Raw genomic sequence first — 15554 nt, 5'->3', positions numbered from 1 at the left:
TTATTCCTCTTTGAGACAGAGGGATTCTTTAGAGAAGACGATTGTTCTGCGATTAAACACTTTCAACCTGGCATCCCTATTTTGCGCATATTATAGGCACAATTTTTCAATCAGCTATTATCGAAGGGGCTTAAAGCGACTCTAAACCCTGATAAGGCATGAGTGTTGGAGAAAGTTCTGAGCAAATCACATACCAAACTCTCATACAACAGACCATATTTTCACCCGTAACACCATAATTGACAACTAAATAAACAAAAACAAAAGTAAAGTATTCTCCTGTTTTGCCGTCGTCAAAAAAAGCATTTGATTCAATTTGGCACAAGGGCCTGCTGTACGAACTGCTGGAAAACGGCATTGGAAGAAAAACCTATGACATCTCATGTACACTAACAACACCTGTGCTGTTAGGATTGGGGGGAAAAACAGTTACCGAGTGCAGCTTAGTAAGTGGTTAAGTGCTGCATGGGAACCAATCGGGGAGAACAGATTCAGCGCATTTGAAGGCTAAAGCCAAGCTCGAGTGTGAAGCCCAGCGAGCGAAAGCTTTCCAAAATTAGTTTCCCCCCTGGGCTTTGTCACATGTCAGGGAGAGGTGACAGCTCTGCTTCCGACAATCAAACTCCTGTCAAACAGGAGCAGGGGGGCAGCGTTAGAGACGTGTGCACCTGTATGCGTGCATGGCATGTGTGCGTTTGCTTTGAGCTTCCTTGGGAATAGAGAAAGGATTCAGCCTTCCAGAACTCAAACCTGATCGCTCACCTGCAAGCACCATACAGTAAATACTAAGTTAAGCCTATATCTACAAGCTACTACACGTTTGTAGTTTGGCTGTTTTCATAATTTTAGAAATCTTAGTTAGATTTTGAATATGTTCAGCTATAATGATAAGTCCAAAAATAGGAACACAAGGTTGTATGTGGCTAAAGGGAATCAAGCTTTGACATTTTCTCATCACCCCTGTGGAAAACACTGCTAACACACACAGTCTGAGCCAAGCTGCGATTTACTCATTCATACAGAGCCAGGTGAGGAATGGATATCAACAGAATATTCAAAGTGAACAAACACATCCAGAACGGAATACAAGAGAGCGCACAAGACGTTTTATGATTTGGAAAACTGTCCACATGTGTGACTCAGTGTCAAAACGGACAGATTTGACTGGCAGGTCAGAGCTTATGTGACACGGCCAGGCTGATAACATATTCGGAATCCTGGTCAGGTCTGCTGTGTTTTGACACTTGCACGAACCAACACACACATGAGTTCATTCCCTGCCGAGTGGCTGAATGACTGACAAGGCTGATTCTGGTCACGTATCACAAGTAGGGTTGGATTTGCTGGGGTGGAAATCCATGCCTCTGCTTTTAATATCCCCCTCTGGTCATTCATTTTTATGGTCAGTGGGGATATGTTGTATCCTCCCTGCTCCTGGTCAGACTGATTAAAATACATGCATTTCCTTTGGGGAAATGTAGTCTGATATGTTTGATAATACCACAATTTAAGACATTAACCCTGGTGTCCCCATTTTGGATACATTTTCACAATTTGTCAAAATTTTAAATTATAAATAGCTAAAATAGCAGATCTACAAGCTCATTATGAGCTTCATAGGCTATTTTAGCTATTTGTTGTACAAATAAGTCTATAGGGATACAAATCGAAACCCTGCAGAAAAGCGATGTACCCAGAAAGAATCAGTGGAAAGGAAAACATCGCCAGCATTTGCCTTACATGATATTTCTTAGTAAATTCTGAGGGTTTCAATGGCTTTAATAGTCTAAATATGGCTTTAATGCTCTTTTACTGTGACATTATAAAAGTCACCCGTTGAGTGACATAAATCTGGACACTTCGAATCCCACTGTACAAAAGTTTCAGCACTCATTAAAAGCTCTTCAGAGCTGAACATCGCCATGCTGGGAAATCTCGCCATGTCAACTGTCCTCTCAGCCACTCTGATGTCCTGTCATCACAACCACAGCTTGACACGTTTAAATCAATAGAGACTGGTTTGTTCCACATTTAGCCATGGTTGTCCCCCGCATGAGGAGAGCCTTGTGCCTCACCTCTGCTCAAGGGTGTTTCCATTCACACTCTCATTGTACTTTCCCTTTCTGTCTTTCAATTATTTCTGCGATAACATTTTTGTTCTCACTTGCTGAAAATTGCTATCTGCAAGCATTGCGCACTCAATGACTCGTCGCATCTTGTAAAAGGTGACACAGATGACAAGCAAATTTGTGGCAGAGTAGTGCATTTTGTGATGTGCTCTCATGTACCCATCTCACCCATCCCCGGTGAGAAAAGTAATTGGGAAGATTCTGTCTCAACTGTAACTTTAGTTGCAAACTGTGATTTGTTTACCAACGGTGACATCTCCAGTAGGCGTTAAGCCTGATTTATGCTTCAGTGCCAAGAATTTGTGCAACAAAGTACCGTGCAATGTTGACAAAAATAACGGAAATGGAAACAATAAAGTGTGTTGATGCGACAACACAGTTGAAATTACTTTATTTTGCCCCAATTTGTCAACAATTTGTCAGCAAAACACATACAAGGCTTGCTCCAGCAAGCTTGATGTAAAGAATTATTTAAATGTTCCCTCCTTACCTGTCGATATCGCCCTGTACGTCTTTGCCTCCTCTCTGAGACACTTCTCGAGAAGGGGCCACGTCCGAGGCTCGGCCCACATTCCGCGCATACAGATGAAGACCGCCGTCTGTAAGATACCTGTTAGAGGGGACATTTTTTGAACACATGAACCCTCACATCCATATTCAGGGCATGTAATGATAGGGCAAACAATGATAGGCGAACATTCGGCGAAAATAGGCAAACATTCGGCGAAAACATTCTATGAAAATAGTAGATCTGCAGGGTCACAAAGTGGACCTAGTATACAGTAGACCCCTGGGGAACCACTGTCAAGTGGTTTAAGTGGTTAAAGGGGTAAAGGGGTACACATGCATGTATCTCGTTTTCGGAAAAAAAAGAAGAAAAAAAAGCATTTGATTAATTAATTTAGTTTATTATTATTTTTGTTTACAAAAAATCTGATTTGTCATATTAAACCAGTAAAAGAAAGATACCTGTAAAATATCAACAGATTGGTGAACCAGCCGTGACGGTTTTTAAATAGAAGATATGCATACAATTACACGTGCGCGTGTTGTGCATGCGCATGATGTGCGTGTGCCAGTGTGTGTGGTTTCCAGGTTGCAATCAGATATGACTGATAGGACATGAGGATCATTAGTGTTAAGCTAATTAGTCTCGTTATTCATTTAATCACCTTACCTTCCCCTCCCAACTTGCCAGAGCTTGACTCCAACAACATGCACTTAATCAAAGACACACTTTTGCCTCCTATACAGCCTCCACAGCTCATAAAGTGGTTTGGGGGAAAAGTTAAACGTATGGGTGTGTATGTGAGCATGCGTACGTGTGGGGCTGTGTGTGGGTCCTATTGTGTGTGTGTGTGTGTGTGTGTGTGTGTGTGTGTGTGTGTGTGTGTGTGTGTGTGTGTGTGTGTGTGTGTGTGTGTGTGTGTGTGTGTGTGAGAAATGAATTCTCACACCGCTCCCATTTCGCTGGAGGCAGGCTAGCATTCATCACTACTGAACAGAGGAAGGTCAGGAGCTTACAAATGTGAAGTATAATGGATAGCGGGTTATTTTTTCCTCATTCAGGAATGTGTCCATTGATCGAATGTGTTCAAGATACTGCAATATATATGCCTGTATTGTGGAACTTTCTTTCTATGCAATTACAGAGCTATATAGAAGACTTAATGGATGCCAGCAAGTGGATGTCTTGCTTGCTGTTCACAAAGAATAATCAGATCACCTTGGTTCGTAAGAAGACATGTCTAAAGCATTTGTTTGAGTTTGCTTGTGACATTAAATTGGGTCCCTTTTCAGGTCAGCATACAGTACACACATTTGACATGTTTAAGTGTTAAAACAAATCGCAGTTAGACAATCAGATCAGAGCCTTATATTAGAGAGTTCCGCCACTAAGGGGAGAGACACAGCGTCGGTCACGTGGTTCATGTAAACTGGAAATAGTTACAAACGCCCATAGATTCCAATGCATTCCGTAAACAGAGATTTTGTGTAGAGGGAGAAAATGAGGGGGCCAGGGATAGACCCCTGGGGGACCCCGGTCAATAAAGTATATGGGGTTTTAAGTGGTTAAAAAGGAGTTAGTAGGCTGTGTGAAAGCAGTGTCAGCCAAAGATGGCAGAAGGAGCTTCACCATTAACTTGGTGAAGCTAGTTATCGTACCCGCTAGTGATCTCATCCGTCCGTACGCTCTTGCCCAGGATGTCCCCATCACTCATGTACCCCGTCATCTCCATCTCCAGCCCTCCTTCTGGCCCTCCTCCTCCCTTCTCCCCTTGCTCGGCCCCCCTCGTGCCTGCTGCCGCTCCACGCCTCGAGGGGGCACTGAACACAAACCTGGAGGGGTCCGAGTGCCCACCGTAACGCCCTGAGGCACTGCCGGTGGCAGTCGTAGTGCCCGCCCTGGGTGCAGCGTAGCCGCCGGGCATGGAGGGGGCATCACCTGCCTGCAGACGAGGGGTTTGTGATTGGCCCAGGCGCCAAGCCATGGGGGAGGAGCGCGTGGTGAGGGCCGGCATGCTTCGGCCGTTGACCTCTGTGGTTACAGTGGTGTCGAAGGTGGTTTCTAGAGTGCTAGAGAGAGAGAGAGAGAGAGAACGAGAGAGAGAGAGTGAGAGGGATTCACTGCTGACACTTAACATGAATCAGCAATAATAACAATGACCTCGAAATAGTAGTAAATAACAATCACCTAGGTATATTTCACACAAGACACACTTCTGTAAAGTGTTCTGTAGAACTTGCATAGGTAAAGACATATGCAAATTCATCTCAAAGAGATAAAACTTCACCAGATCCCTAACATGGGAACATCACATCGAGTGCATTTTCACACGGCACACATTTTGCTCTTACTGTATACTATGTATGTACTATATGTCACTCTTTGGGTTGTGATGTCAGAGCAAGATGGCCACGGTGTGATCATGGTCAATTGCTGTGCGAAGGGCAAGTTGCCCTGGCAGGACTGAGTGAGGACTGATCGTGTTGACACACAACACTGCTGTCTCCATCAACAGGATGCCACTCCCTTCAAATCAAATGCCACTGCCTCTCACATCACTTTGTGTGTGTGCGTGTGTGTGTGTGTGTGTGTGTGTGTGTGTGTGTGTGTGTGTGTGTGTGTGTGTGTGTGTGTGTGTGTGTGTGTGTGTGTGTGTGTGTGTGTGTGTGTGTGTGTGTGTGTGTGACCTTCCTAAAGTGTTGTTTCTTCCAGTGTGTGAAGCAGCAAAATAAAAGCAAACTAGGACTGTCAAGAATATTCATGCTAGAACATCACGGGGAGGGGGGGGACCGAGGGGGGAGGTTGGGGGTGTCAAATAAGGTGATAAAGAGAGAGAGGGAGAGAGATAAGGCAGACGGAGACTTCATTGGCTAGCTTGTTAGCACGCATGAAGACACGCAAACACACAGACACAGCTATGCACCCTATCACATACTGTAGCTAACAAAAGCGGCAGTGGTACCTAGCTTGAGCTCTCTCTGCTGGAAGGAATAGTGCATTGCATTTATTTAACGCATTATAAATTAATACAGTATGAAATTCTTGTAGGAGATTTGATAAAAAAAAATGCTCTGAATGTTTAATTCAGCATCTGATCACAAAATACCCCTGTTAGATGTACAGTAACACAAAATGATGGATCTGTCAGCAGGAATTGGATTACAGTATAGACCAAAAAATATAAGAAATAGGCTACATGTGTAGCACACTGTTAATTTATCCATTTGTAACTCTGAGAATGTACAAATGGAACCGCAAGGGGTCCATTTGGTTCCATTTGTACACTCTCAGAGTTAAACCCAGAGAGAGGTGCAGCGATGTCAATATCTACACTTTCTGAACCCAGCCACACGCCTCTGATGACGATTAACCCAAACATCCCTTTGGGCACACGCTAATCCACCTCTAATGTCTGCTATTTGTTAGAATGTCAACAAGCCAAATGAAATAACACTACTTATTGAAATCCCAGCCATGGACATTGTTGAGGTTGTCAACCTTGCTTTCTCTTCTATGCCGGTGCTGTCTCTCTGTGCTACGCAATAAAGCAGAACTGCATTAAAACTAATCCTTAAAAAAAGATAGGGAGGCTGTGTGTGCGGGCGGCTGCCACGTCTGGCTGTGTTGACACCAGGGATCTGCTTATTGCTGGGCAACAAGGAATAACCAGCAACAAACACGATGCAAAATATATGAAGTCTGTAAGCGCTAATAGTTACTTTACTGCTGTTGTCAGATCAGACATTTTACAGAAGTAGTTCAGAGAACCATAACACCCCACAGACAGAGGAGACATTTACAGTATTTATCTCTACAGTCTGTTTGAACATAATCTTTTTCTGGTTCATTTCCTCTTTGCATGTCCCTTTTGTAGTGTGTGTGTGTGTGTGTGTGTGTGTGTGTGTGTGTGTGTGTGTGTGTGTGTGTGTGTGTGTGTGTGTGTGTGTGTGTGTGTGTGTGTGTGTGTGTGTGTGTGTGTGTGTGTGTGTGTGTGTGTGTGTGTGTGTGTGTGTGTGTGTGTGAGAGACACGCAAGCCCATCTCTGTATTGTGAGACAAAGACAGAGAACCCTGCTGCCCCCTCTGGCCTGCTTTTGTACTGCACTATTCACAGAGAAACAATGACGAGAAGTAAGTGTGTGTGTGTGTGTGTGTGTGTGTGTGTGTGTGTGTGTGTGTGTGTGTGTGTGTGTGTGTGTGTGTGTGTGTGCGCGCGCGTGCGCGCGCACACGCACGTGTGTGTGTGCGTGCGCGCACTTGCATGTCCTTCCCTGAACTGATTCCCTTTACTGATCACAATGCACTGCAGAGATAGTTGATGACATGCAGCTCTGGTCACAAGCTTTATGTATTTACTTCACATCATGAGGTCTTTTATGGGTAACGACTAAATATCACATTTTTACCTTTCCCACAAGGTTTTTTTATTCAATTATTATTTCAAAAGATTTTCACAAATGAAAAAGAAAAATCTAACTTTAAAAGGAATGTTTCCAAATAATTAAAGATTTTTCAAAAGAATTTCAGAAAAACATCCACAACTTTAAAAAAAACGTAAGAAATAGTGAAGCTAGCAGATCTACCAGCTCACAATGCACCACACTGCTACTCGTTGAACTTGTAGATCTGCTATTTCCAATATTAAATAGGGTTTTAAGTGATTTATTCAATGTGTTTTTGTAAGTTTGGGTACTGGGGAGATACCAAGCTTTACATTCACTGACTATGGGTTTGTTTGTTCTAGACTGTACAGGCCTATGGAGAAAGCAGGACTACACACATTGGATTAGAGCCACAGATATCGCCTACATTCCACGGTTATGAATAATTGAGTCAACCCTGCATGCCACAAAGTGTAAACACCAAATAAACAAACTTGACGGGGGAAGCTATTACGTTCACAACGTCACCTGGAAATCCATGGGACGTATGCTTAATGTATACTCCGCGGTACATCGCGATGCAACGGGTTGTGAGCTTGTAGATCTGCTATTTTCAGCACACGACAATGTAACACAATGAAGTATAAATCAAGGAGCCAGAGAATAAGAGGAAGGCGGGAAGAGAGTGGGAGGACTTTTCAATCTTTATTTGCCGCGCCTGGGTCTTGCCCTTGAGGGATAACGTTATTTCTTCGGAGGGTTCATTTCCCTTGAAATGTCAATCAATATTATTTTTTGTGGTCTGGGGGGGAAAAATGAGACAGACGGAAATCAAACGTGGTCTTTGATCAATACAGAGATTATCTGTCTGGATGTGTGAGAGATGGGGAGGATTTTATTGGGAACGGCCAAGATGGACATCTGACACACTATCAAAGTCAACGCAATAACAAAGGATCGACTGCTGTGGGGTTTTGAAACCCAGCTGATCGTGCGTGTGTATGCGTGTGCGCGTGCGTGTGTGCGTGCGCGCGTGTGTGTGTGTGTGTGCGAGCGTACACGCGTGCGAGGGCACGTATGACTTCTTCCACAGCTCAAAGATTTTAGATGAAATTACTCTCTTCGCTCGCTTGCACACAAAATTTCTCTGAGGAAATGTGCAATATTCACAGTTTTTCAAACATTACATTTTCAAGAAGATCAAGGAATTAAGGCTTCGTCGAGTATTTCCGTCCATACAGAAGTGGGATTGCCACCATGACTTGGAATAGCAGGTACACAGTAAAATCTTCAGTGTTCATTTAACTGTTTTCCAAAATGGGTTAATGGATCTTTAACCATTTGTAACTCAGAGAGTGTATTCATGTAACCATTAAGGTTAGTACATTCCCTGAGTTACCTTTTACAGTGTAATCTCTGAGAGAATGGGTGATGGGTTTGGACAGAGAATGTGAACCAAAAACAGCTGATCTACAAGCTCACAAAATAGTGCGCTGTGGCGCATTCTGAGCTTGTAGATCGGCTATTTCCGGTGCGAGACACGATGTAAAACCAAGTATAAATCAGACTGGAGTGATCTGTATGACAATCATGTCTGCCCAAGCGTAAAAGTGATTAATTACAACCAAGGTGGAGGAACCTTCACCGACATTATGGCAATTTCTTATCCATGAAAGAGATTCGGATGGCTTGGCTCTGCTTTTGTTATGGTGGAATTTGTATGCATTACTCAACACAAGGCTATACTTACACAGACTTGCAGAATATAAAGTGCGCACGGTCATGAGCTCACATGCGTGTCTGCACATGTGAAATGAAAATTCTTGAAAATGTTTTAATATTTTCTGGAACATTTTTATGACATATGACAAATCTTCTTTAATGAGGGTCCGGATGCTAAATATTTTCAAATGGGGGTTCGTGGCCAAATATATATCAATTTGGGGGTCCTTGACATGAAAATGTTTGAGAACTACAACTGGTCTAATATATGTGAATGGGTCTGGTGTTCACAGACTAACCCCTGTGGGTCCCATTGGATTCAGTGTGGTGGAAAGACAATGGCATTTTATTGATTGTGCTTGGGTGAGATTCCTCTGAGGGGAAAGAATACACACAGGCACTTACGCGCACAGGCACACACACACACACACACACACACACACACACACACACACACACACACACACACACACACACACACACACACACACACACACACACACACACACACACACACACACACACACACACACACACACACACACACACACACACACACACACACACACACACACACACACACACACAGGCCACCATCTGTCATGGCTGTCAACAGCCCAGCCACCAACCACCCTTGTAAATGGGCAAACACGCAAAATAATAGACTGAGGGTTGAAATGGAAGAAGAGCTGAGAAACATTGCCCAGAGCTTTGACATAGACCAATGGTTATCATTCTGACTTCAGCCCAAGCCACAGCCACTAATGTTAGCAATGGCTCACAGTTATGACAGTGTTTTAAGGTGTCTACAAACCTCCTGAATACCATCACATGTATGCCAGCTGGTAGAGCTATAGGAGCAGATGATTACATACTGGAAATACAGAGCATAAAATGGCATTTCTTTATGGAAATGGAAGGAACATCATTAAACAGAGACCTGCCTTCCTGTTTGGATTGAATGAACTGAGCAATGTTATAGAAGTATAGCTACTATAACTTAGGCTACCCCAGGACTTTCTTTCTCTTATTTGCACAACAAATAAGTTTGATAATTTAGGCTTTGCAGGTCAGTTCCGTTGCGTTCTGTTGTAATGTAACGTCATGGGACCGGTATGCAAACATTAAAACGTTAACTACTATATATTGAAATGCAGAATGGTTTTAACCACTTAAAGCCTCTAGTCTAAAGTTACTGTAGTCGGACTGCTTTTTTACGTATGTGTCGGATGTTCCATTATGGAAGATATAGCCAAAATGTAGTTGCGAAAAATATTTCCAAAGCCTGAAATATATTTTAAAATATTTTCTTTTAAGCCAATTATATAAATATTTCATAGGTAGTATTTTGTACAGTATGCGATCATATCACCGCAATTTCAAGGCTGAAATTCAAGCAACTACAGTATCTCAGCTAGATTGACTGGACTGTCCAAGCAATGAGCCTACCTGTGAGTGATCTGTGTTCCTCGCAGACTGGACATCGTCTCCTCCAGGTTCTGCCGCAGGTCTGCAATGTTTTTCACCGTCCGCATTCGTCTCGTCTCAGGGTCCTCTCCTGGACAGACAAACACACACAGACACGTAATTTATAATGCACTTTGGCATTCAGTGACAGACCAACACAAACACGGGACACCTCCAATCACACCCAAGCACACATACCGTCCTAACAGCCAAGTAATGCCTGATTTTAGGGATTTATACTTAGTAGTTGCTACTAAGTATAAACTAAGTATATAGTTGCAAGCCGGTGTCGTACACCGAAAATGGCAGGTCTACATGGTGCTGTTAGCTTGTAGATTAGTACAAAACATGCTGTATTTTCAGTATAAATCAGGCTTAAGGTGATGGGTGGTGAGAGTGTCTGACATGCTTCACTGTTTTCCACTGGATGTCTGCATCACCAGTACGGTGGCGACGCGACACGACACCATGACATGATGCAACAGGCAGCATGAGTTCACATCCCATGATGCAGCGCTGACAGCTCGAACCACTTCCAATAAATCAACCTGTCAGCCGTACAGACTGCCCCATGACGCCACAAACTGCATTTTCTAGTGGGGAAATATGGAGAGAATTTCTTTTTGCAGTATTGACATTTTCATCTTTAGGCGAGTGCGGAAAACGCTGCAGTGACACTGCACATTCCATCAGTTAGCTCGGGGACAGAATTGTGCCCGAAAAAAGCAAACGATGTCAGAGATAATTTCCCTATCTGCCAAGGTGTATGACAGAACACGGCCATTTGAGTCCAGGATTGTTCTCCTCTTGCAGCTTTGAAGAGCACGGCTATCAAAGCACTTCACATGTTTTATGCACTTCCATGGGATTTATTTGCAGCTGAAGTGCTATTCTCACTGAAGGTGATAGGCATTATTCTGCAGGGGCTCTGCTAATAAGAATGGGTGGGCAACATATCAGTGCTGTGGGCACTGGGTACAGACCAGCACATCTGCCTGTCTGGTCCAATTAAGCCCCTCAATGCGCCTGTCATGTAAGCCTGTATCTGCGGGCAGACATTACTGAATGGGTAATTAACAAGTGGCATGAGACATGGACCAGAAATGGACACGCCCGTTTCTGGTTTTAAGGTGCTTTCAAAGGGGAAAACTGTCTCTGAGACAGGGATGAATGAGCCAGCACATCGTATAATTAGGGGATAATGTTGTGTGTTAGCGGTACTTTTGCAAAGATGCAAAGATGGGGCTAACCTTCTGTAAAATGACAGAAGGTTCAAAGTTCGCCTCCTGGCCTCCAATGTGCCAAAGTGACCTGAGCCCCTATGTGTCAAAGTGACCCCCCTCCCCCCCGAAACTGAATTTCCCCTGTGAGATTAAAAAGGTCTCCCTTTCCCTATATAGGGATTACGTGTTAACTAAATTAACCCAAATTAAGCATTTTCTGGATGTGATTTGGCCATTTTGACGCTACCCTTCACACATTGTGTTCACACTGTCACACCCCAACACCTCTGACAACATGTCAAATGCAATGGGAAAAAGTCAAAATATAGCATGAGATAAAGCACAGATCATAGACATTACCCCTGCATATGAGTGAGCATTTGCTCTCACACAATCACATTTGACCTTCTTTTATTTTCCCTTTTTTCTACCTTTGCTGCCCTCTGCTCACCATATCCACGTCTGCAAACATCCAATCATGATCCAATTATAAAGTGACATGAGCAGACATGACTTGCAGGCTCCATCTTAGATGCAAAGGGGAGAGAGGTTTGGAATTTGAAGATATGGCCTGAGCTGTTATCTCTTTGGCAATGTGTACGTGTGTGCATGTTGAATGTGTGCATGCGCGCGCGCGCGCGCGCGTGTGTGTGTGTGTCCTGAAATTGAGACAATGTAGATTGAGGTAATGGAGCAGAGCGCTCACCTGCAGAGAGCAACAACCCAGCAGTGTTCTGTGTATAATATATACAACCACACCCACGGGCAACGACAAGAGGCTGTGAATATCCCACTATAAAGCTAAGTAAGTAATATTTCATAAATCATTACCACACAGTCCTCCACCCCACACCCCCAAAATAAAAACACAATACCTTAGCAATTTTCCAGCACATTACCCAAACCATTAACATTAGCATTTTGTAGATGAACTCGAATGGAAAAGAGAGGCATGTAGCCACTCTTTTTTTCTGACCGATAATTCAATAGCATGTTGTGGTGAGTCTTGGCTTAGCTGGTGGGAGTGCATTCAGCACTGCATGGCAAGAGAAGAGGAGACAGAAGAGGCAACGTACTGTACTAACTGGGATTCAAAATACTGTACTTTACCTGATGGAGCCAGGACCCTGGCTCCATCAGGTAAATGAGGTAAATTAAGACGCACGCACGCACGCACGCACGCACGCACGCACGCACGCACGCACGCACGCACGCACGCACGCACGCACGCGCGCACGCGCGCATGCACGTCCACAAACACCCATTTGCAAACTTTGCCAAACCTTAAAACACTTGCTATGCATACCATGTCTATGATGCATTATACACATACTTGTAATGCATTATAATGGTTATAACACTGTATAATTATAGCTATAAGAACTCATAATGCTTTATAACAATAATCATAACACATTATAAAGCATTCTATAATGACTTTTAGGTCAAGTATAAATGCATTGTGATATACATATAACGCTGCATAATTACAGTTATAAGCACTCATAAGTACTCATAATGGAATCATAATACATTATAAACCATGTTACCCACACAGACACAAACTTGTGAGCACCACAGATAATTTCCAGCTCTCTATGCCTGGCATTACCCTCTCCATGTTTTAATAATGCATGTTAGCTGGTCCTGAGTATTATTACGTTACTATACCAGTCCACACTCCTTTTAATACTCTGGGAATAAATGTATACATCATTAAAAACATGCATAATTCAACAATATATACCTCAGTCACGCAGATTCACCTTACAATACCTTTGTTTCAGTCATAATCTCAGCCTTGTCCATCGCTGCGATAAGGCTGCTCACTAACTACCGGTAATACTCTCACGCACACAGAACATGTTTTACCCCTGCTGATCCTGAATGTGCCTCATAACAGGTGTCGCAGTGCTTGCTAAAGCTGCAATCCACAACTTATTTCAATGAATAAAACATTATTTTAAGTACATCTGCAGTGGTTGGTTAGTGGTCTCCCTACTCTTCCACTGAGACATTTAGACCTTTGGTGTCGGGTAGGACCCCTACTGGTTGACAAGTACTGCCTGAAGCTCATGAGCACAATTCCTCCCTTGTCCAAGCGGGGATTGCCTCTTGCACGGTAGAAATCCCAAGTAGGACATACATCTTTTTTGCACATCAAGACAGTTATTGTTCCCTGAGGCTGGAGAACAAAGTACTGCAGCTGAATACTTTGTAATGCCAACTTTAATGCCAGGGCGAAAGACTTTGTTATACTTGTAGCGTTGGATTTCTGTCAATCCTGAATCCTACTGTACATACATAGATGGAGGTAATATTAGTATAGTAAGTATTGATCACTGTCGCTATGTGTCTCACAGGCAGAAAGGGAGCCACACCTCAGCAGTGCATTTTAGGAAAGGGGGAATTTAGGGATGCACTGTCTCAGTGGAGGAGCAGCGTTATCTTGTATCTTGAGTTACAGTACACAGTCAAATCCTCAGTGTTAATCCTTTTGTAACTCATAATAAGTACACATGTAACCAAATGGACCCAGTGATACATCTGTACACTCTCTGAGTTAAATTACCACTCGGGATTTTTATTATTGTGTATACTTCATTGTGCTGCATCATGCCTCAACCGGCTTCAACGGACAGTGCAGAAAACAGACACGTACCAGCAACATGATGTTATGTATGCCACAGTCTGCCCACAATGACCTGTGTACTTTATTACATTGTATCATTACATGACAATAGCTGTTTTATCTGTTGAACGCATATAATACATTGTAAATGTTCCCAAACCCACTAGAATTGTGCCACAACCATGGGTACTACAGTACCCTGACTGCACTGGCTACTACCCAGCCAGTGCAGCATTTACCAACATTACCCCAGTACACCTAATACACTGCATATACGCTGCATGTGGCGTTGACCTGCCCGGACTGCATACAACCAGTAGGTGTGACTGTGTTCTCTCCGTTTCGATGCATACAAACACTGCACACATGTGTGCGTGTGCAGGTGCATGACTTACGTGGGCGAGGGTGGGGTTGCAGCGCCTTCTCCAGATCGCCCAGCATGGTGAGAATCACCTCCTTGTCCAGCTGAGCCGCGCCCTCTCGGGGACCTCCCTCTGCCACCTCCTCCTCTGCCCAGTACCCCCTATCCCTGGTGCCTCCCTGCCGCCCGGCACCAGCACCACCACCACCGCCCTTCCCCGCGGCCGTCTCCTCGTCTGAGCGCCCGCTGCTGCCCTCCTCGTCTGTGGCCGCCTCGGCTTGCGATGACCGCGGCGGGGGCGGGTGGTGGTCTGCCGACCCCCGTAGGTTCCCGGTGTACGATGCCCTCTGGGGGCGCCCGCCCGCGCCCGTGCAGCGCCAGGGGACAGGGATGAGCGAGTGCTCTGACTGGGAGAGCATCTTGGTGAGGGAGAGGGAGAGGGATCGTGCCCTTGTGGCCCGCACCCCATCGCCCCCACTGGACTGTGCCTCCTTCCTCGGGCTGCCCTGGAGGCTGCCCCCTGCCCGCCGCGACAAGCCAGAGGATGAGGAAGAAGAGGAGACGTACGATGAAGAGTTGTAAGACTGGAGCTGGGGGCGAGTGGCCGGCGGCTCGTCCAGTTCGAAGGAGTAGACCCGTTGCTCGCCGTCACTCAGCAGGGTGAGGTTGGTCAGCGAGCGCTGCTTGACCCTCAGGTTGAGGTTGTCTGGGAGCGGACGAGGGGGGCGGCGTGCCGGGCTGCCCCCCTGGTACACGGAGAACTCTGCTCCTCGCTTCATCTCGGCTAACTCTTCACCTGCCCTCGCCCTCCTCTTCGGCTCTCCTCTCCTTTGGTGCGCGTGAGAGTGTACGTGCGCGTGCGTGTGCGAGCGCGCGGATCCGCCTGTGTCGTCACTTCACCTACGGTTCACATCCCTACCGGCGACAGGAAGTGGAGGATGACGGGGGGGTGGAGTTGTGGGGTTACCGGAGGACGAGTGGGGCAGAGGGCTGCGTCTCCCGCCGGGGCGCTGCAGGGAGGTGCGAGTGGGCTCCCTCTTAAGTGCGCAGGTAGAATCCAAATCCATCTCGCAGCCGGCTTGGACTCATGATCAAACAGGGAACCAGACGCACAAATTGACACCTCCTTTT

At 45.0% G+C, this 15554-nt stretch overlaps 1 protein-coding gene across 5 annotated transcripts in view; it reads right to left on the bottom strand.

Moving 5' to 3' along the window:
* nav3 (neuron navigator 3) overlaps window positions 1-15554 on the bottom strand; it is a 370769-nt gene that overhangs the window by 57002 nt on the left and 298213 nt on the right. For all 5 annotated transcript variants that reach the window (XM_084050457.1, XM_084050455.1, XM_084050456.1 and 2 more), the window contains 3 exons: window positions 10190-10298; window positions 4296-4706; window positions 2620-2739 (listed from right to left, as the gene is read on the bottom strand). In XM_084050457.1, coding sequence (XP_083906583.1) covers window positions 2620-2739; window positions 4296-4706; window positions 10190-10298 — 640 coding nt within the window. The remainder of the gene's footprint in view (window positions 1-2619; window positions 2740-4295; window positions 4707-10189; window positions 10299-15554) is intronic.

Source organism: Gymnoscopelus microlampas (genome assembly GCF_963454915.1).
Source record: "Gymnoscopelus microlampas genome assembly, chromosome: 23".
In the NCBI taxonomy this organism is placed as follows: domain Eukaryota; kingdom Metazoa; phylum Chordata; class Actinopteri; order Myctophiformes; family Myctophidae; genus Gymnoscopelus; species Gymnoscopelus microlampas.
This window is presented reverse-complemented; position numbering and strand designations above follow the sequence as displayed.